We start from the raw sequence: 20,598 nt of genomic DNA on the forward strand, positions 1-20,598 counted from the left end.
TCCCAGGTGTTTGTGGGTCCTTTCAGCTGTTTCTCTAAGGTAATTCTAAGTGGAGATGCTACGTGCGGAGCCATCAGCTCCACACACTGCCTAGATGTTTTTGTTTGGTTTGGTTTGGTTTGGTTTTTGAAACAGTTTCTTTATGTAGCCCTGGCTATCCTGGAAAGAGGTTGCTTTGTAGATCTGACTGATCTCGAACTCAGGGATCCTCCTGTCTCTGCTCCTAGGTGGGGAGATTAAAGGTGAGCACCACCACATGTGTGTTTATGATTTTTACACTTCAGTGAAAACACACAAAAACTCAACCTCCTTAAACATTACCCTGCAACAGAGGACAGAGAAAATTATAAAGAAGCCAAAGCATAAGTGACTGCCTGGCAACAAGAGTGCTTTCAGATTGCCAGGGCTAAAACAACAAAGTGTGATAGAGTGCGGGCTGATGTAAACTGCTAAAATTTAAATATCAAAAAAGAGGGATTTTTTTTTTTTTACTCACTTTACATCCCGATCACATGTCCTCTCTTCTCAGCCCCACCCTTACAAATCCCCCCTTTACCTCCTCCCTTTCTCCTTAGAAAAGGGGATCCCCCCACCCCCGTCGTGTACCCCTCCCTGGGATATCTAGTCTCAGCAGGCGTCTGCACATCCTCGCCCACTGAGGCCCAACCCCGCAGTCCAGGTAGGGGGAAGGGGATCAGTATGTTGATTAGGAGGGCTTTGAACCTGTAGTGACATCCCTCCTGCTGAGATTATTGGCATACTCCCGACCCACGCTAAATAGATTAGCTGTTTGTTGGATGCCTTCTCCTCTCTTGGGAGTCCTTTCTCACTTTTCCTTAATAATCCTAAACTCACTCTGCTAAAAAAAGAAAAAGTAAAAGAAAGAGTGTAAGAAGGTTATATAGTATTGTCATTTAAAAGACAAATGACTCAAAAGTGACAGCTACCTGTGAGTGCTGTTGGGCATCCCAGCTGATTGATGGTGTTAGCTATGTTTATTTCCTATCTATCAACTTAGTTCCTGTCTCCACAAGGAAGATCACTGAAAACTGCCTTATATTAGTTAACTGGGTGAGTGATGGGATCCTGAGGTCCCAAAGTTCCAGTGTGAGCTAAATAGGTCAGCTGGAGGGAGAGCTGTGAATATCTTGGCAGTCCAGAGCCAGGGGTAAGGGGATGGAGAGACACACTTTTTTTTTTTTTTTAAGGTATTTTCCTCGTTTACATTTTCAATCCTATCCCAAAAGTCCCCCATACCCACCCCCCAAATCCCCTAACCACCCACTCCCCCTTTTTGGCCCTGGGGTTCCCCTGTACTGGGGCATATAAAGTTTGCAAGTCCAATGGGCCTCTCTTTGCAGTGATGGCCGACTAGGCCATCTTTTGATACATATGCAGCTAGAGACAAGAGCTCCGGGGTACTGGTTAGTTCATATTGTTGTTCCACCTATAGGGCTGCAGTTTCCTTTAGCTCCTTGGGTACTTTTCTCTATCTCCTCCATTGGGGGCCGTGTGATCCATCCAATAGCTGACTGTGATCATCCACTTCTGTGTTTGCTAGGCCCCTGCGAGACACACTTCTAATAAGCCCAAAAGAAAAAAAGAAAATGTAGGCAGAGGGACTCCGAGATAATTCTCAAAACCAGTTTAGGATCTTTTCACTCTTCGCCACGCCTTCTCTGGGTTTTTAAGCCTATTCTGGATCCTGGACTTAGTGATGTGTAGTTTCTGGGACAGAGCAGTGACTGAGCAATGAGCACTTTGTAGGTGTAGTTTGGGAGAAAGTGTGCTAACGCAGGTGGACCGAGCAGTTTTGCCACCACTAGGCTGATTTGGACCATACTGTGCCTGAACTTCGGATGTGTGGATCTTTAAGGAGGACGCCGCTGATTACTTCAGTGGATGTTTTGTGTGACTTTCAAGTGTGACAGTACTGACGGGAGACAAACTGCCTACCGCACGAGTTTGGTGTGTGAAGACATTGTGTGGGAGCAGGCTTCGCTGTGGGGTCCACACAACTGAGGCGATCCCCTGTCGAGGCGTCTAGATGGGGCATCAGACGTCACCAGGACTGCGTAGTTGAGCCCTCCTCTCAACTCACCTGTCCCCAACTGCAGGTAAGGATGACCAAAGGCGGAGAGGCTGAAGTCAGGGTAGTTTCGGAACCTGAGAGTACAGCAGGAGATAGCAGAGGAGACGCCACTGGGACAATGTGGACCAGGGGCGGGTGTGACCAAGCTGGCTTATCCTACCGCTGTCCCCTAGCCAGCAATCGCTACTTGTCCAACACTTCTCGTAATGGTGTCGCAGGACCCATCTTGTTCATTTCTCTATTGATTTCCTTGTTGTTTTTTGTTTGTTTGTTTGTTTTTGTTTTTGTTTTTTCTTTCCTCCTTTCGAGCCGTGGCTGATTCAGGGCATTGCGATAAACCGGGAGGACGCTGCGTCCTGCTTCCTGGATGGAAAAGTTCCTCTGAGTGAGCTGCGATCCACTGTGTGGGTGTGGTTGGTTGTTATTACTGCGGCCACCTCTCCTGTGAGCATCTTCCGCAGCCTGGACTTCCAACACACATTTCCAAACAAACCGCTGCTCTGGTAACGTGTTTCCTTTTGTGGGTGTACAGCCTACCTGTCGCGCTGGATCCGCTGGGACTCCAAGTTCTTTGAGTACAACAGAGTCTAAAGACAAAAAGACTACTTCTTGCATCCTGAGACCTAGGCATGGGGTGTGGTGTCTCTGCCTCTCTGTCTCTTTCTCCAACAATCAATTAATGAAATTTAAAACATCCATTAGTAGAAAGGGAAGGGAGAAAAAAAAATTACACCTTTGTTTCCGCCCGGTTTCGAACCGGGGACCTTTCGCGTGTTAGGCGAACGTGATAACCACTACACTACGGAAACTTATGCCTACCTGCCTTTACTGCTTGTCAAAAGAGAAGTTGTGACACTTCTTACTCCCTTTTTTCCCAGCATTTTCATCTCGAGATTTCCAGATCCTATTCACTAAATGATATGGTATCACGGAGGCATGGAACTTCTTGAAATTCTGAGTGAAAGAATTTAAATCAGCAACGACGACGGTGGGTCTGGCAGCAGGCAAGGTAAATGTGACTTCAACTGGTGACCGACTGACTGTATTTCTGGTTTTTTTATTCCGAGGAAGAGAGCGGGAGGATTTAAATGTCCTCGTGATCCAGGCTCAATTGACAGTGACAGTTCAGAGGGAGGAGTGAAGAAGGAGTCTAACGTCGCAAGAAAAATCATTTTACGTATGCTTTCAGAAATTATTGTATGAAAAATTACTAAGATAATTTTTCGACAAAAATCGAAAGTAGTAAGTATCAGCTTTCAAGCTAATCTTTATTGCAAAGCTGAAAGTGTTACCAAAATTTAAAACTTCAACGAAGGACCTTTGAAATAAAGATAAATCGCATCAACCTTAGCATTCAGTTTAGAGTTGAGATGCAGGTTAGCATATGTTAAACGTTATATATGCGTTTTGCAAATGTGAGCGTAGTAATCATTGGTTAATACTGGTTAAAATCGGAATATGATTTTCTGACACTCAGACTGCATTCCTGAATACCCAGTCAGGATTTGGAAGGCAGGGTCTCTCGGTGGGTCTGTGACACAGAGTCGCCTCTCCACCATCACAGGGAGCGAGCAGCTAGCTGGGCTGGCTTGAGTCTCCGGTTGAGGTCATCAAAGGTCTCTAGGTGACGAATCAAGCGATGCCTTGCCTTCCTTTACCAGACTGCTGGCAGTGTTTGCTTTCCCCACATCTCTCCCTCAGGACCCAGTTCATCCTCTTTTTTTTTTTTTTTTTTTTTTTTTAACCTGAGAACCATGTTCCTGGAGAGTCACATCTAGTCTCAACGCAATACCAATGGCCAGTCTCCCAAGATTCAGATTCATTTGTGTCTCGGGCACATCCTTTCAGGGCTCTCACAGCCTTTCTGGTCATTCAAGATTGAGCTTCTTGATTTATGCCCAGTGTCAATCTCTAGAGCACTATGATTGTAGGAAGGGCAAGGAGGAAGAAGCTTGCCCCCCTCTATGCCCCTTTAATAAGAGGGATATGTATATTTTTTTCATTTTTGGTTTTTTGAGACAAGGTTTCTCTGTGTAAGTCTGGCTGTCCTGGAACTCACTTTCTAAACCAGGCTGGCCTTGAACTCTCTCTACCTCGGTCTCCCTAGTTCTGGGGTGGTGGCATGTGCCACCTAGTAATGGGAAAAAAAAAAAAAAGAGGCCCTAAATTTGCAAAAGACCATGAAAGCAACTGTGCAAGAAGTTCAGAGTCTCTGCAGTGATCTATCTCACTTTGACTCCTAGAGTCGTCTTTACCATCGCTGCTGAACGGACCGGGAAGCTGAATTCTGTGTCCCTCATCAGCAACTTTAGAGAATCCAGGTGAATGGCTGGCTAAGGTTTTAAACAAGTCATAATAATCACTATTAGTTTCAGTTGCCAATATGCAATGGTTTAGCTATGCCGTTGTTGGTGTCGGAAGATAATTTTGGTTTGTGTTTTTTTTTTTTTTTTTTTTTTAATAAAAAAGGCATTTGTAGCTGGGCATGGTGATACATACCTGTAACCCTGGTTCTCAGAACATAGAGGCAGGCGGTCTGGAGTTGAAAAACATGGCACGTTTGAGGGCAGCCTGAACTACTTAGACTCTGCCTCAAAACACAAAACAGGAACCCTGTTTTGTATGTTCCTGAAAGGAAAGATGTAAAGACGTATCTACAGTGTGCTATCCTTTCTAGAACAAAGGGGTGATGGTGGAAAAGAATGCACGTTTATCTTCCGGTGCTTCAAAAGAAATGTGTGAAGAATATACCAGAGAGAGATAAGATGTATGAGCACCATACGGTGCTCAGGAACAGAACAACATGAAAGGAACCAGGCTTGTTTAGGCCGTTTTCTGTAATGCACTGTTTTTGTTTTTAATTTTTTTGTTTTGTTTTGTTTTTCGAGACAGGGTTTCTCTGTATAGCCCTGGCTGTCCTGGAACTCACTTTGTAGACCAGGCTGGCCTCCAACTCAGAAATCTGCCTGCTTCTGCCTCCCGAGTGCTGGCATTAAAGGTGTGCGCCAACACGTCTGGCAATGCGCCGTTCTTTAGGACAGATCCTCCCAAAACACCAAATAGCATGCTGGGGAAGCCAAAATCAAATATAAATAATGCCCAACCCCATTACAAATGGACAGCACAAGCCGGGCAGTCTCAGAAACCCCTTTCCCAGCATCCATCACCTGCCTACGCACCCTCAGGCTGGAGCATCTCAGCCCTTCTTTGAACAAGAGGGAATGTTAGGGCTTCCTGAGCCCTCCCTTAATGACGGAAGTGTTAACGGCCCAATCTCAGGCTACCCAGCATTCGAGAGGGCAATGGCCATATCATAGTATGCATACATACACAAATATACATACATACATACATACATACATACATATGCATGTGTGTGTTTAACTTTTGTGGTGCTAGGGATTGAACTTGGGGTCTCATACATAGTGCCAAGCATTCTGCCAACATACCAACCTTTAAGTCATCTCTCACTAAATTGCCCAGGCAGGACCTAAAGTTGCCTATTTCCACCTCTGTCTCCCTAAGTCGCTCTGAGCTCCCATGGATAGCTAGGGAATTTGCAGTTGTTGGGGCAGGGTGGTGTACACAAACACTTCTCCACAACCCAAAAGGAAAAACTGAACCCAAAATAAAACAAAACTGTTTTTAGGTGTGGTGTAGCTCAGCCCCTTAGAACACACCTTTAACCCCCAAAAATAAAGGAGGCAGTTTTACTGGGAGAGTTTTACAGAGACAGGTTGAAGAGAGAACAAGCTAGACACAGGTAAAGACAGAATGAGCCAGAGGACGAGAAGGAGCCAGAAGGCTAGAAAAGATTGCTAGAGTTAGTTTAGGCCAAGCAGAGCAATTCAGAGGCCAAGAGAAAAGCCAGACTGAATCAGTCAGCTATGAGAGCAGTTTGAGCCAGAACAGCTGAGTTGAACCAGCCAGTCAGAGATCAGCAAGAACAAGAAAGAGTGATTTCCTGTCAGGCAAGTCTGACAATCAGCCAGTAAGCCTCAGAAATTGAAAACATTCCAGGCCTAGATTAGATTGTATGGATGCTGGAAGCTTCCAGAACTAGGCCTAGCTTAGCAGGCAGAGGCAGCAAGCCTAGGAAACAATTACGACAGGAGAATAAACGTTATTTTTACAAGTCTGTCTTTGCTGAGATGTTGCCCTACACATTGCAATCTTCACTTTGCCACCGCACATAAGGGAACCTATAAGTGTTCTTTTGTTTTGAAAAGCTCTAACACGAATATCTTCAACTCTAGGAAGTTCTCCATTAATGTTAAGTGAGATAAGCCCACAGACTGTTCCTTAGTCTTGTAGATATGACCCCAGTTTTACTTATTGGTTGTCTAGGTCTTCCCTACAAACAAACCAGGCCACTACAAATCTGACAATGACATCAAGTTACTTGATTACACGTACTAGACAGAGGATAACATCAACCTTCAAAAATGTGTCAAAGGTGCAGCTGGGTTCAGGAATGGGTGTATTACCCAATAGGGTGACCATAACAAGAATTAGTCAGAACTTGTAAGACAGGCAGAATTCCTCACGTGGTCCTAAGAACACACATTCCTGAGAAGTCACTATGACTATGGTTTACTTTTTGTATGGATAGAAATAAGCTGCTGTAAATGTAACTTGTATTCACCTGATGCAATTGTCGTCTCCGAGGCTTACTGCCTCCTCCTGCTAACCTAGGCCTAGTTCTGGAAGCTTCTAGCCTGTTTTCCAGGCCTAGAATGTTTTCAGCCTCTGATACGTACTGCTGAATAAGCTCACCCCTCCCTTGTTCTTTCTGATCTCAGGATGGCTGGTCAACTCGGCTGTTCTGGCCCAAACTCCTCTCCAAGCTGACTGATTCAATTTGACTTCTCTCTGCTTCTCCTGAATTTCTCTGCCTGGCCTCAAATTAACTCTAGCAATCTATTCTAGTCTTCTGTCTCCTTCTCTGGTTCATTCTGTCTTCACCTGTGTCTAGCATGTTCTCATGTCATTCTGTTTCTCGCCCCTCATGTAGCCTCTCTTCTCTTTTCTCATGAGTGTTGGGCAGATCCTGTTCTGTCAAATCTTTCTGATTCTTCACTTTATCTGTCACCCAATTAGACATCACTTTCAGACATGGCTGCTTCCTTCTACCCTCTAACTCTACCTCCCTCCATTGTCTGGGATTAAAGATGTGTGCTAAGGGTGTGTCTATATTCCACCCAGAGGGATTAAAGGTGTATGCTGGGACTGAGCCACACCACAACTAGAAAAAGTTTTCTTTCTTTCTTTTTTCCTTCAGTAAACAACACAATCTCTGGATTCACAGTGTGAGCAGATATCCTGCAACACATAACTAAAAAAAAAAGAAAAAAGAAAGAAATATGAGCTAGAGTTGAGGTTCTCATCACACAGAACAGCTTTCCTGAATAGAACCGCAAGTCCAAATCCTAACTGATGGTTTGGAGGCTCACAGAGATAGGCCTTCAGGATCTTGGGGTCCTAGTCTCATTAGCCATAGGCTGGCCACCAGCACAGCTAGTCCTGATATCTGGGCATATCTAATAGGTGGTGGACTGGTTAATGATGACCAGCCTCCAGGAATTTGCCAAATGGTACCCATTTCTTACTTATCTTCCAGCTTTCCAAATTAGTGGTCTTTGTCCATCTTTGTAATAGTGAAGACAGCATAGCACCATCTTGCTTTGGTCACAAAAGTGCTTCAATTCGTTGTCCTTTCTAAAAGGACGCTCATCCCATGTAGTTTGAAGAACCCATTGTTTGTGATTAAGAGCCTCGTGCTTTACCAGTTTCAATTATTACGGTTTTATGAAAATGTCACAGACATCCAAAAGCGCTCTAGTCTTGGAGAGGTAACGGCTTCTGATATGGGGAGTGCCTTGAGTTTACTTCGCAAACTTTTAAGTTCCAATTCAGTTCTTCATTTTCCTAGGAATAGTTTTTCAAACACCAGCTTTATGTGGAAGCAAAGAAAAGCAGTCTAAAAACTGTTTCCGCCCGGTTTCGAACCGGGGACCTTTCGCGTGTGAGGCGAACGTGATAACCACTACACTACGGAAACCACACCTCCTGATAGGCAACTGGCAAGTACCTAAAGCTACACTTCTTAAAAACGAGACTTGCTCCAGGAAGGTTTGTCATTTTAGTGTGTTCAGTGGGAGGTGCTCTGAGCCACGGCACCCATCTAAATCTGGGCTGCGCTCAGAGGATATGGTGCATAAGTTATTTATGACCCACAAACAAAACAAGCAAAAAACCAAAAACAAACAACCGCACGAGAAATGCTTTGGGAACCACAGGGATAGAATTCTCTCATAAACAATTTCCACAACACAATTCGGGACTCTCCTTTTCTTTAGCCTGAAATCATGAATACAAATCTCAAAAACATTTCGGATGAAAGACATGAAAGGTATGCACGGCCCACATAAAGTACTAAAATTTGAGTAAACCCATAACACTGGAAAAATATTTTTAATGAGAACACACGGATTTGTCTCAAAACCCAAAGGACTATGTTTTCGGAAAAGTGTCTTTACTGGCCAGTCAGCCTTCCTAGAGAAATTCTGTTTTCTTCTATAGACAAGAATATGGTAGAGTAGCTAGCCCTTAACCTCTTTACCAGATACTAGAAACCGTTCTGACCGTTTTACATGACGCCATCCTCACAAAATCCTGTGAGGCAACAACTATGATTTGCTTTATATGATTTACGTTATATTACTTATATTTACTTTATATAGCCATTCAAAGTACCGAATACACTTAACGTTGCTCGCCTTCCTATACTCCAGTGTTCAGCCACCTTCACTTTTTAAACTTAATTCATTCTCTGTCATATAGTTGAACACATTTAATATGGATGTGGATATTAATAATAAATGATGGGACAAGTGACCGGTTGGCAGGATTTGGTTTTGTTTTGCTGGCTTGCTTTGACTGGTTGGTGGTTGGTTTCTGGGACAGGGTCTCACTTTGTAGTCCAGGTTGGATAAACCTGGAACTTGCCACAGTTCCGCGGCCTCTGCCTCTACAGTGCTGGGCTTACAGGAGCGCTGTGGTCCCCAGCAAAGTGGCAGTTCCTAAAGCTGGCGAGAAACCGCCCAGTCCAGCGGGAGGGCGGAGCCTCTAACTCCAGTCTCAGCCGGTTTCGTCAGGCTCCGCCCAGAATCCCGCTCGGAGGGACCCCCGGAGTCGCAAACGAACAAACAAGTTTCGGGTCTAGAGGGGCCGGAAATATGAGGACGCTGAGCGGGCCCGCCCCTCAGCTTCCGGCACTGGTCCTCGGAGTCCCTTCTGCAATCGTCCGTGCCTGGTCGGTAGGATGGCGCTAGGCCGCTGCGGTTGGAGCACGGAGAACAGGGCGCTGCTCAACGTCCTCGCCACCCTCCGCCGTCCGTCCCCGCTGGCAGGGCATGGGGGCGCCTTCCGCTCCGTACGCGTTCTTCGCGGCCAGTCATCACCGAGACGTGGGCCTCCGCCGTCCTAGCCCTCCCGTCCTGTTCCACCGTGTCAGCTAGAGCGTCTCCTCCTCGTTTCCGGTCGCTCCGCAGCCTGGGGCGGGGCGTGGGAGGAGGGGGCGGCGCCTCGCCGGGAACTCCTGAGTTCAGGTTGTGCGGAGACGCCGGAAGCGTTGGGAGGGAGGCCGGAAGCCGGGGGGCGGGGCCAGGAAGTGAGGAGGGGCGGGGGTTTATGAGCAGGCCAGGGGAGCGTTGGGGCAGATTTGCACTCAGGTCCACCTGAGCGGCTTGTCGGTGGGGCTCCCCTCTGTCCCCTCCCCTCTGTGAGACACGGTGGTCGTCTGGGGGTAGGGGACTGTGTGTGGCGGGGTGGGCTGGTCGGAGGACATTCCTTTGGCCTTGCCGCAGACAAGGTGCAGAGAGGTTGGGCTCGGGGTGGGGACGGGGCTTCGGGGCTTCGGGAAAGGGAGACCCCCCCGCCCCACCCCCCGCTCCCCCCACCGCACTTCTACCCTGGCTGACTGGACACTAAGATGGCTGCCGTTGCCATGACACCCAACCCTGTGCAGACCCTTCAGGAGGAGGCGGTGTGCGCCATCTGCCTCGATTACTTCACGGACCCGGTGTCCATCGGCTGCGGGCACAACTTCTGCCGAGTGTGTGTAACCCAGTTGTGGGGCGGGGAGGATGAGGAAGACAGAGATGAGTTGGATCGGGAGGAGGAGGAGGAGGAGGTCGGAGAGGAGGAAGAAGTGGAAGCTGTCGGGGCTGGCGGGGGCTGGGACACCCCTATGCGGGAAGAAGATTATGAGGGTGACATGGAGGAGGAGGCCGAGGAGGAAGAGGAAGTGTTCTGGAGTAGTGGTATAGGTGGGTCTAACTGGGACAACATGGACTATGTGTGGGAGGAGGAGGAGGAGGAGGAGGAGGAACTGGACTATTACTTGGGGGATGTGGCGGACCTGAGAGGGGAAGATGAGGACGAGGAGGAGGAAGTGCTGGAGGAAGACGAGGAAGAGGAGCTAGACCCGATCACCCAACTGCCGCCACCTCCAGCCCCTCGGAGATGCTTCACTTGTCCCCAGTGTCGAAAAAGTTTTCCTCGGCGGAGCTTCCGCCCCAACCTGCAGTTGGCCAACATGGTCCAGGTGATCCGTCAGATGCACCCAACTCCTGGGCGAGGGAGCCGTGTGAATGAACAAGGCATCTGTCCAAGACACCAAGAAGCCCTGAAGCTGTTCTGTGAGGTGGATGAAGAAGCCATCTGTGTGGTGTGCCGCGAATCCAGGAGCCACAAACAGCATAGTGTGGTGCCATTGGAGGAGGTAGTGCAGGAGTACAAGGTGAGTAACACGGGTGGCAGAGTGGAGTCAGGATGGGGAGGAGAGAACGGGGACTGGGGACGTGATGCCGGTTCTCTCAGCAGGACCTTATCATTGGAAAAATGGTTCTCCCTGTCCAAGCACTGACTTCAAGGTGGGTAAATGGGAAGGATCCTCTAACTGGCTCTGTGGCTTAGTGACAGGACGTGCTTCACTCCAGTCCTATTTTCTTCTGGGTGAATCTTAAGTATTATCCATGACAGAGCTACTTCAGATGGGAAGGAATGGAGACCTAAAAGAACAAATGAAGGGTCTGAAACCAGAGCAAAGAAATAACTAGTGTCAGGTTCCAAACACTTGTCTCTCAGTGGGTCCCGCACTTATCCTAGGCTATGAGTTTCGTTGGTTTCTCTCTGCACCCAGTCTCATGTATTTACCAGAAAGAGAGGCTCTTAGGGCAAGACGTCTTGCTCAAGTTTCAGAGTGTCTTTGAACTTTCATTACCACAGGCATATGGCCACCTTTTATAGATTATCGTTTAGAATTCAGTGTCACTGTGAGTTTGATGTTTGCTATTCTCATTGTATTGATTGGGAAGCAGGTTTATGTTCTGAATTTGGAGGCTTATATGTTGTACAGCTTTAGAGAGAGACTTTGATGTGAACACCCTCCTCTTGGGGCCTCCATCCTACTTGGATATTTTAGTTTGACCTTTCTGACCTGACTGTTCTTGGAATGTAATTTCGTTTGGTTAACCGTCTGGCTCTTTATTTCCCTGATTCTTTGGACATATGTGAAGGACATTTATCTATGAAACAGCCAGCACAGATAGAACTATCTTCAGATTTGAAGTCAGGAACTAGGAGGAGAGTGGAGCCTCTGTTTGCTGGCCCAGAGCTTTGTTGTTTGTGATTCAGTCAGTGACTTCAGTGATCATCATCACCTCAGCTTAGAGTCTCACTCAGCTCACTGTTCGTTACTACTAGAGTAGGTTTTCAAAACTACAGTGGGCCTTACTGCAAAAGTCCAGAATCAGTGAGAGGATCTATAGAAAACTCAACCTAAGATGGGCATAGTACAGCAAGCCCCTCAACCGAACACTTGGGAAAGTGGAAGCAGGAATATCAGTTCAAGGTCATCCTTGACTACATAGCAAGATAGAGGCCAGCCTGAGTTCCATGAGACCTGAATTACACGAGACTCACTCAAAAAAAAAGTTATTTGCCTGTTTATAGTCTTTGAGACATGGTCTCTCTCTAGCCCTTGCTGTCCCAAAACACCCTATGTAGACCAAGCTGGTCTCAAACTCACAGCCTTTGCAGGTGTGAGTGTAAACCCCATGCAAAGGTTAACAGACAACTTTGGGAATTGATTCCTCCTTCCACATTGTGGGTTGAACGATTGAACTTATCTTCAGAGCTAAACTATCTTCCCAGCTCAGAGAACTTGTACTAAAGGAAAAAAGGGGGAAAGGGGAGGGTAGGAGTGATAGCATGAGCCTTTAATCATAGAACTCTGGAGGCAGAAGCTGGCAGATCTCTGAGTTTGAGGTCAGCCTGAGCTAAACAGCCAATTCTATGTCAGCGTGGCTGCATAGTGAAATCCTGCCTAAAATACAGCAAGACCCTGTAATAATCTATTTAGATTCATGTTTGTAATTTCCTGTCAATTTAGATAAATATTAAGTGGTAAATTTAAGCTTTGTAAATTCTGAATGATGGAGTAGAAATAACTGATTCTACTAGTGGAGAAATAGCAATAATATCAAAAGGCATAATTTTGTATATATTTTATGGAATTACTGATTTATTGCTCCAGTAATACTTTCCACAACCAGTTGTGTAACAATTGCCTTTTGTACTCAGGGTCAGTTATCTTTTTAGTTCATGGGTCATTATCAGGATGTCACTGGCAGCTTACAATGTAGTTAGCAAATGCCGGATAGCATTTACTGATCTTTTGCCACATGTTAGAAATTTTGCTAAGTTTGCTATCTGTGAGGTTGACATTATTCCCATTTTAAAAGAGGAAATGAAGCATGGCTTGCCTCAAATTACCGAGATGCAGTTTTGGTTCTGCTTGGAGCAAGGCTCAAGGTTCAACCCGAATTTTCCCCTAATGAAAAGGAAAGAACAAGTCAAATGTAAAAGACATTAAAAAAAGATAGAGTAAAAGGCGGCATTTATTATACCTATCCTGATCGCTGCAGGAAAGACATGGCTATAAATGCCTGGAATGGAAAGCTCACGTATCTGATTGCTGTTAGAATTGTAACTACAAGAAGAAAGCGCTTTTGTTTTCCATGTAGTGGGTAATTGAATGGAAAACACAGCAGCCAGCCAGAGCATAGGAACTAAGGAAAGTGGCAATCCCAGCACTAGGGAGGGGAAGTAGGAGTTGAGAAGTTCAGGCTCCTCCTCAGCTACAGCACACATTCCAGACTATCGTGGGCTGTGAGACCCTGCCTTAGGAAAGGAAAGACCCTGTAATGTCTGCAAGGCACATTTGTAAACTGTGCTCTGGGAAGAAGTATAGCTCTAAGTTCCTTAGGCTCACAGAGGAAGTTGGGTTCATAGAGTCAGATTAATGCGTGGGAGCTGGGGTGTAAAGGAAGAATACCTTGGACTAGTGGAGTAGGGTAATCCCAGACCAAGGGAATAGCAGAGAATCACAACTCGAGGGCGTGGGTGGGGGCATGTAGGAGGGGACAATAGAAGTGTAGGGTTGCCAGCGTTGTCTCATTCACACAGAGAATGGTGTGTGGGGGCTTTGGAAATCTTAATGCCCACCAAGGTGATACAACCTCCAACAAGGCCACAGCTCCTAATCCTATACCCTGTCCAAAAAAAAAAAAAAGTGTAGGGTCTATATTTGAATGTGGCATATAGACAGGGTTTCTCTGTTTAGCCCTGGCTGTTCTGGAACTCACTATGTAGAGCAGGATGGCCTCGAACTCAGAAATCCGCCTGCCTCTGCCTCCCAAGCGCTGGGATTAAAGGTGTACGCCACCACGCCCAGCTCACTTTAACTCTTCGAGCACAGGCACACCATCTCTAGAGTGTTTAGATTTGTAGGTGGTGAGGAAGATGGCTTATCAAATGGAAGTGACCAATGGCAGAAATATTCCTGTGGATGGACTTCATGTGGTGAGGAGCTTAGGGCAGGTGTACACCAGCTGTCGGAAATAGAGTTCTGCAGCCATGAAGATCCAGCCTCTGAAGACGGCACACCCAGGGCCTATCCATCATGAGTGCAGGGGAGAGTTGGGGCACTTCTAGTCATCTGAGAGAAGGAGTGTGGGAAGGAAGGGCATATTTGACACTTGACAGTGGTAATAGGAAGCATTGAATCTCCACTGTAGGGAGGACTGGATAGAGGATCTGTAGGACAGGTGCTTCTCATCGTTTCCCTGACTAACCTTCCCTTTCCTGATCCCTCAGGCCAAGCTACAAGGGCATGTGGAACCACTTAGGAAGCATCTAGAGGCTGTGCAGAAGATGAAGGCCAAGGAGGAGAGGCGAGTGACAGAGCTGAAGGTGGGTGATGTGTGTGAGTGGACTGACTGATGCTGTTGTGAGGATAAGGAAGATGAGACTGTCAGATTCTTAGAGATCTGTGGTGATGCAACCTTCAGAGTCAGGAGACATGACTCTGTAAAATGTAAAATGTGAAAATGGAGGCATGACCTATTGAGGCTGGTTGTCCTGTCTAAAGCTACAGAGGATACCCAGCCCTTGACTCGGGATAGCAGAGAAAGCAAGTGAGCAAATATGTACAACAGCTGCCAGAGGAGTACCAAGTTGCAGGATAAACACAGATGGCAGGCAGAGCTTCTCTGAACATTAAGGGCTGTGGTGTGATAGGCTTGCTGGGTCTTGGATGAAGGGCAGACTGTTAGGAAAAGATAGAATCAGTAATCATCAGCATTGCAGAGACCTCCTGTCCTCTTTGCTGGTGTTCTCAGGCCATTTCCATTAGCTTACCTCCTTCAGTTGCCTGTCTGTTCTCAGAAGCCTAGCAGGCCTTGCTGGAATGGAACTAATACTGTGGCTAAGCTAAGCTTCAGCCATCATCAAATGGGAGTACCCTTTCCCTCCTTCCTGGTCAGTCTGGGCCTTGCCGCTTCTAGAACTCATAGTAGTGCCATCTGTACGTTAGGGAGTCACTGCTGTGAAATGTCAATCACAATGTGCTATCTGGCAGCTTCCCAAGCTGATACTGTGAGGGTCTTCTGAGTTTTAGAAAATGTATATTGGGATATGTGTCTTTCAGGCAGAGAGTGAAACTGGATTCGACAACTACCACCTTACCTGCTTGTTAGTTCCTCCTCCTTACACAGGCGGCCAACATGTGGGCTCCTTGTTTTTGTTTTTGAGATGGGTTTTCTCTGTGTAGCTCTTGCCTCTCTTGGAATTTGCTCTGTAGACCAGGCTTGCCTCAAACTCAAAAAGATAGATCTGCCTGCCTCTACCTCCCAAGTGCTGGGACTAAAGTCATGCACTACCATTTGTTTGTTTGATTGGCTTGGTTTTTTATAGTCTTTACTTCTCCCAGACTTGGGGGGGGGGGGGCAGATACAGACAGATGTCTATGAGTTTGAGGCCAGCCTAGTCTACGTAGTGACTTCCAGGACAACCACAGCTATATAGTAAGATCCCTCCCCCCAGAAAGCATTTATTCTTTATACAGTCTTGTCTTAGTTACTTTGTCTATTGCTGTGAAGAGACATGATGATGAAGGCGACTTATAAAACGTTTTTTGGGCCTCATGGTTCAGGGTAGGAGTAGGTGAACAGAGAATGGTGTGTGTGGGCTTTTGCAATCTTAATGCCCATCCAGGTGACACAACCTCCAACAAGGCCACAGCTCCTAATCCTCCCAGACAGTTCCACCAACGGGATCAAGTATGGACCAAGCCTAGGGGCTGTTCTGATTCAGATCACCACAAGCCTAGCTAGTTGGTAGTATTTCCATTGTATTGGGTGTTATGAGACTTTTAAAATATAGGGGAGAAAAAGGGATTATTTGCATATCTGCTGATTTGGGTCTCCTGGAAACAAATCCACTTGAATATCTAGGAGCAGCTGTACCTATAAAATGTTTTACCTGTTGCCCTAAGTGTATAACATTTACTGTTTGCAACTTTACAGGAGTTTGCTGACTCCTAGTTTAGAGAACTTGAGTGACTGCTCTCTTCTGATGACTGTGACTACTGAGAGTCAGGACTTAACTGTGTGGCATCTTCCTTTTGTGTTTTGAGAAAGGGTTTTATGTTGTAGCCCAAGCTGGCCTCAGATGTGGAATAATTCACTTGCTTCCGTCTTGAAGAGTTTTGGCTTTATATGCATGAGCCCTCATGTCTAAGTTCACTTCAAATATTGCTTTCTGAGTTCTCTCATTTGGTAATTTCAAAAATTTCTTACCAAGTACCTCCCTGTGGTTGGCACTGTGCCAGCCTCTGATGACACTGTAGTAAAGGATTATGCTGGCCCTATCTGTGGGAATATGTGGCATAGTAGAAGAGAAATTTAAAGGACTCCACAAAGCTGGGCATGTGGCTTATCTTTAAACTAGCAGAGGAGGTAGAGACAGGAAGATTGTGAGTTTTAAATCAGTCAGGGCTACAGAGCAGGACTGTGTCTCAAAAACAAAACTTGACTGGCAAGATGGCTTAGTTGGTAAAGGAATCTGTCACCAAGCTTGCTAACCTGAATTTGATCCCTAGGACCAAGTTGGTGGAAGGAGAGAACCCACTCTTTTTGTTTTGTTTTTTGAGACAGGGTTTCTCTGTGTAGCCCTGGCTGTTCTGGAACTCACTCTGTAGACCAGGCTGGCCTCAAACTCAGAAATCCGCCTGCCTCTGCCTCCCGAGTGCTGGGATTAAAGGCGTGCGCCACCACTGCCCGGCGAGAGCCCACTCTTGCAATTTGTCCTCTGATCTTTACACATGTGCCCCCACTCCTGTCTGTATTGTAACATAGCATTTCCAATACCACACATTATGGAGATATAGTCAGAAATACAGAGTTGGTGGTACAGAAATCTGGAGAGAAGAGATTTTTTATGTCCTTTGGAACATGAAAGCTTCCATCTGAAAAGCAAGTTAGGTAGACAGGGAAGAGGTAAGTATTCCAGAAAGCAGTTCGTGAATGTGAACCAGGATGCAAGGAGTTGGCCTATCTCAGGGGTCCATTCAATGAGACTGGGACTGGGGAGGAGACTTCTCTTCCCGTTCCCAGGACATGTTGGAGTTAGGGAGCACGAGGCTCCTTTGCCTGAGATTGAGAGGCAACAGACAGAAAATGTCAAGTTTACTTTTTTGTGTATTCATTCAGGTGGTGGCCTCTATTCCCATTGCATCTCTCTGTTTTTAAATCTTAGTGTATGGATGTTTTGCTTGCATGTATGTAAATGTATGCAAATATGTTCATTTGCCCTAGAGGTCAAAAGAGAGCATCAGATCTCCAGGAACTGGAGTTACAGATGGTTATGAGCTGCCATGTGGATGCTGGGAATCATACTGGGCTCCTCTGGATCACAGAACTGTGTCCTCATGCCTGCCTTTGCATCTTTTCAGAGCCAGATGAAGTCAGAGCTGGCAGCTGTAGCCTCAGAGTTTGGGCGGCTAACACGGTTTCTGGCTGAAGAGCAGGCAGGATTAGAGCGGCGCCTCCGGGAGATGCACGAAGCTCAGTTAGGACGTGCGGGAGCAGCAGCCAACCGTCTAGAAGAGCAGGCTGCCCAGCTGAGCCGCTTGCTTGCTGAAGCCCAAGAACGGAGCCAACAGGGGGGCCTGCGGCTACTGCAAGTGAGCACTGTTCTCCTTTGCCCTGATCCACTCTCCTGCTTCCTTTTTCTGTTCCGTTAGGCAGTGCTCCCCAACTACTACAGAACTGCCTGTACTTCAACCAAGACCTTTTTTTTTTTTTTAAAGCTGATGACAGTATTGAATATGTGTGTGGCAATCACACCTACCTAAGGAATGCTAATTTGGTTGTTTGAATTAGGGGGGTTAAGAGTTGAGAGAAAGCCCGGTGTGGTGGCGCACGCCTTTAATCCCAGCACTCTGAAGGTAGAGGCAGGAGGATTTCTGAGTTCGAGGCCAGCCTGGTCTACAGAGTGAGTTCCAGGACAGCCAGGGCTATACAGAGAAACCCTGTCTAGAAAAACCAAAAAACCAACCAAAAAAACAAGAGAGTTGAAAGAATAGTGATAGCATTCTTCTGTTACTGGGGCTTCTGGTAGGATGATTAAGTCCTGTGGTAGTTATGGTAGTTGAGAAGCATTCTTGTTTATTGTGAGCCTGGAAGGTGCTGCTTTCCCCCTTCCTGTTCACATTCAGACCTCTCTGCTGAAGAGAGCAGTGACCCCTGTGCAGCTGACACTCTTTCTCTTTTTCCCTTTCCCTCTTTTTGTCTCTGTTATTCCCAGGACATCAAGGAGACTTTCAATAGGTGTGTTCCCTCTACCCTTTGTAACCTAGTAGTGTCTGGTTCCCCATTTCTGCCTCTCTGAGACTTCCTTTCCTTTTCCCCTCCCCTCCCACCCTCTCTCCCCAGAACCTAAGTTTCTGCTTCTCAGACCCTCTGCTCCTTCCCCTTAGCTGTCATTCTTCACTCTGGGAATATCATGCTCCCACCCCCTACCTGGTCCCCCTCCTCCAGGTGTGAAGAGATACAGTTGCAGCCCCCAGAGATTTGGTCCCCTGACCCATGCCAACCCCATAGCCACGACTTCCTGACAGACGCCATCGTGAGGAAAATGAGCCGCATGTTTTGTCAGGCTGCAAGAGGTAGGGAGGTTTTTGCCTTTCCTTTTGGCTTAACTGGGATGGTGTAGACTACTGGAAGCTACTCTGAGGTTCAAGCCAAAAGTTGCTTCCATGGTAGCCCAGCTAAGTTTTGGATGAGATGGAAAGTCAGGGACAGGGGAAGGCCAGCAGGTATTAGAATTGGGGTGAAGGTTAAAACCCATAGTTCTTGAACTTGACTTCTAATATAGGGTGGGAACTAAGGAGAGATGAGGTAGGATGGTGTGATGGGAAGGTGTTTTAACTCTTTTGTATGTCTCTTTCCAAGTGGACCTGACACTGGACCCTGACACAGCTCACCCAGCTCTGCTGCTGTCCCCTGATCGCCGTGGAGTCCGCTTGGCAGAACGTCGGCAGGAGGTTCCTGAACATTCCAAGCGCTTCTCAGCTGACTGCTGTGTACTAGGGGCCCAGGGCTTCCGCTCTGGCCGGCACTACTGGGAGGTAGAGGTGGGTGGGCGGCGAGGCTGGGCAGTGGGTGCTGCACGTGAATCAACCCATCATAAAGAAAAAGTGGGCTCTGGGGGGTCCTCTGTTAGCAGTGGGGATGCCAGCTCCTCACGCCATCATCATCGCCGCCGCCGGCTCCATCTGCCTCAGCAGCTCCTACTCCAGCGCGAAGTGTGGTGTGTGGGCACCCACGGCAAACGATACCAGGCACAGAGCTCAACAGAGCAGACACTGCTCAGCCCATGTGAGAAACCACGGCGCTTTGGCGTATACCTGGACTATGAGGCTGGGCGCCTGGGCTTCTACAATGCGGATACCTTAGCCCATGTGCACACCTTCTCAGCTGCCTTCCTTGGCGAGCGTGTTTTCCCTTTCTTCCGGGTACTTTCCAAGGGTACCCGAATCAAGCTCTGCCCTTGATCAGCCTGCCACCCGCAGGGGCCCCTCTGGTTACCACTGGGGGGGCGGGTGGTGGTGGATGGTTGCCCACTGTTTGGGAGCCTAGATACCTCCCACTGTTTGTTACTGAATTGCTTCCTGCTCCCTCTTGAACCCAGGCTGCTTCTCCCTCTAGGAGTCAAAAAGCCCTCCTAGACTCCTCCAGCTCAGTCTTTTCTCACCTACTTTGTCTGACAGGTCTGCATGGGTCCCTGATAACGAACAGCTGCCTGATGACCTCCCCTCCTGCCTAGCTCAGTCCAGCTCTGGGTCCCACTTTTTCGAGTAGGGGAATGTGTGGAGATTCCTCAACTTTCCTTTTTCACCCCCCCACCCCTCAACCTTTGTCATTTCTCTGGAGGGTTTGGACAAGGCACTCCATGTTTTGGTGCAAGCTTCAGCTAAGAGCTTTAGGAGCTGTCTAGGCAATCAGGCTGGGCAAAAGGGTAGAGCTGTGTAAAAGTCTACTTTTTCTTGGGGAAGTAGGAACACTAAAGCTTTCCTTCCACCCCCCAATTTCTACCTCCATAGACTGGCCAGAATTTAGCTTCAGTGAGATCTGAGATGGTCAGCATGACATCACATACCCAATAAATTATTTTCTCTCTGCATCTTATGTAGGAGCCTAAGTCTCTGTCAGGCTCTTATTCAGAAGTTTCTGGCCTTTCCATGCCTTTTATTTCCACTTGGTAAGCCCTGTTAGGGAGCTTGAGACAAGGGTCTGGATCCTTGGGAGACCACTGGGTATAATCTATTTTTCTAGTAACCCCTTGCCTTCTGACATTAAACAGCTTTTGTCCTCTGCTTTGGTGGCTGAGGTCAACTCATGTTCTTGGGGAAAGATGGGTTGTGTTGCAAAAATAAAAAAAAGTGTTTATTTGCTTTTTTTGTGGACTCCTTTAAAAGCAGAGGACAGGTCTGGTCTGAATTTGTGGGCTAGATTATGCTTGCATATGTGAGTTGATGATGAGGCATGGTGTGGATGTCCACTAGTGTATTTCCAGGAGACCAAAGTTGATGGATTTTT

The 20,598-nt window shown here is 47.1% G+C and overlaps 1 protein-coding gene and 2 non-coding genes across 5 annotated transcripts; 1 reads left to right on the top strand and 2 right to left on the bottom strand.

Moving 5' to 3' along the window:
- Positions 1 to 2,828: 2,828 nt before the first annotated feature.
- Trnav-aac (transfer RNA valine (anticodon AAC)) lies at positions 2,829 to 2,901 on the bottom strand. The gene has a single exon. It is a non-coding gene; the product is annotated as a tRNA-Val (tRNA).
- A 5,179-nt stretch (positions 2,902 to 8,080) lies between these two features.
- On the bottom strand, positions 8,081 to 8,153 carry Trnav-cac (transfer RNA valine (anticodon CAC)). Its single transcript has one exon. It is a non-coding gene; the product is annotated as a tRNA-Val (tRNA).
- A 1,879-nt stretch (positions 8,154 to 10,032) lies between these two features.
- Positions 10,033 to 20,453, top strand: Trim41 (tripartite motif containing 41). 3 transcript variants are annotated; one of them, XM_021177389.3, is made up of 7 exons: positions 10,033 to 10,895; positions 14,315 to 14,410; positions 17,451 to 17,681; positions 18,305 to 18,327; positions 18,538 to 18,665; positions 18,952 to 19,133; positions 19,223 to 20,453. In XM_021177389.3, the coding sequence occupies exons 1-7, from the start codon at positions 10,086 to 10,088 to the stop codon at positions 19,379 to 19,381; spliced, it is 1,629 nt and encodes a 542-aa protein (XP_021033048.1). In that variant the 5' UTR covers positions 10,033 to 10,085; the 3' UTR covers positions 19,382 to 20,453. The 3 variants fall into 3 exon arrangements, with proteins under 3 accessions (XP_021033048.1, XP_021033049.1, XP_021033047.1); XM_021177390.3 differs by having other exon boundaries at positions 18,952 to 19,127; XM_021177388.3 differs by having other exon boundaries at positions 18,952 to 20,453.
- Positions 20,454 to 20,598: the final 145 nt, after the last annotated feature.

Source organism: Mus caroli, unplaced genomic scaffold (genome assembly GCF_978045245.1).
Source record: "Mus caroli unplaced genomic scaffold, Mus_caroli_1 scaffold_13, whole genome shotgun sequence".
NCBI classification, from domain to species: Eukaryota; Metazoa; Chordata; class Mammalia; order Rodentia; family Muridae; genus Mus; species Mus caroli.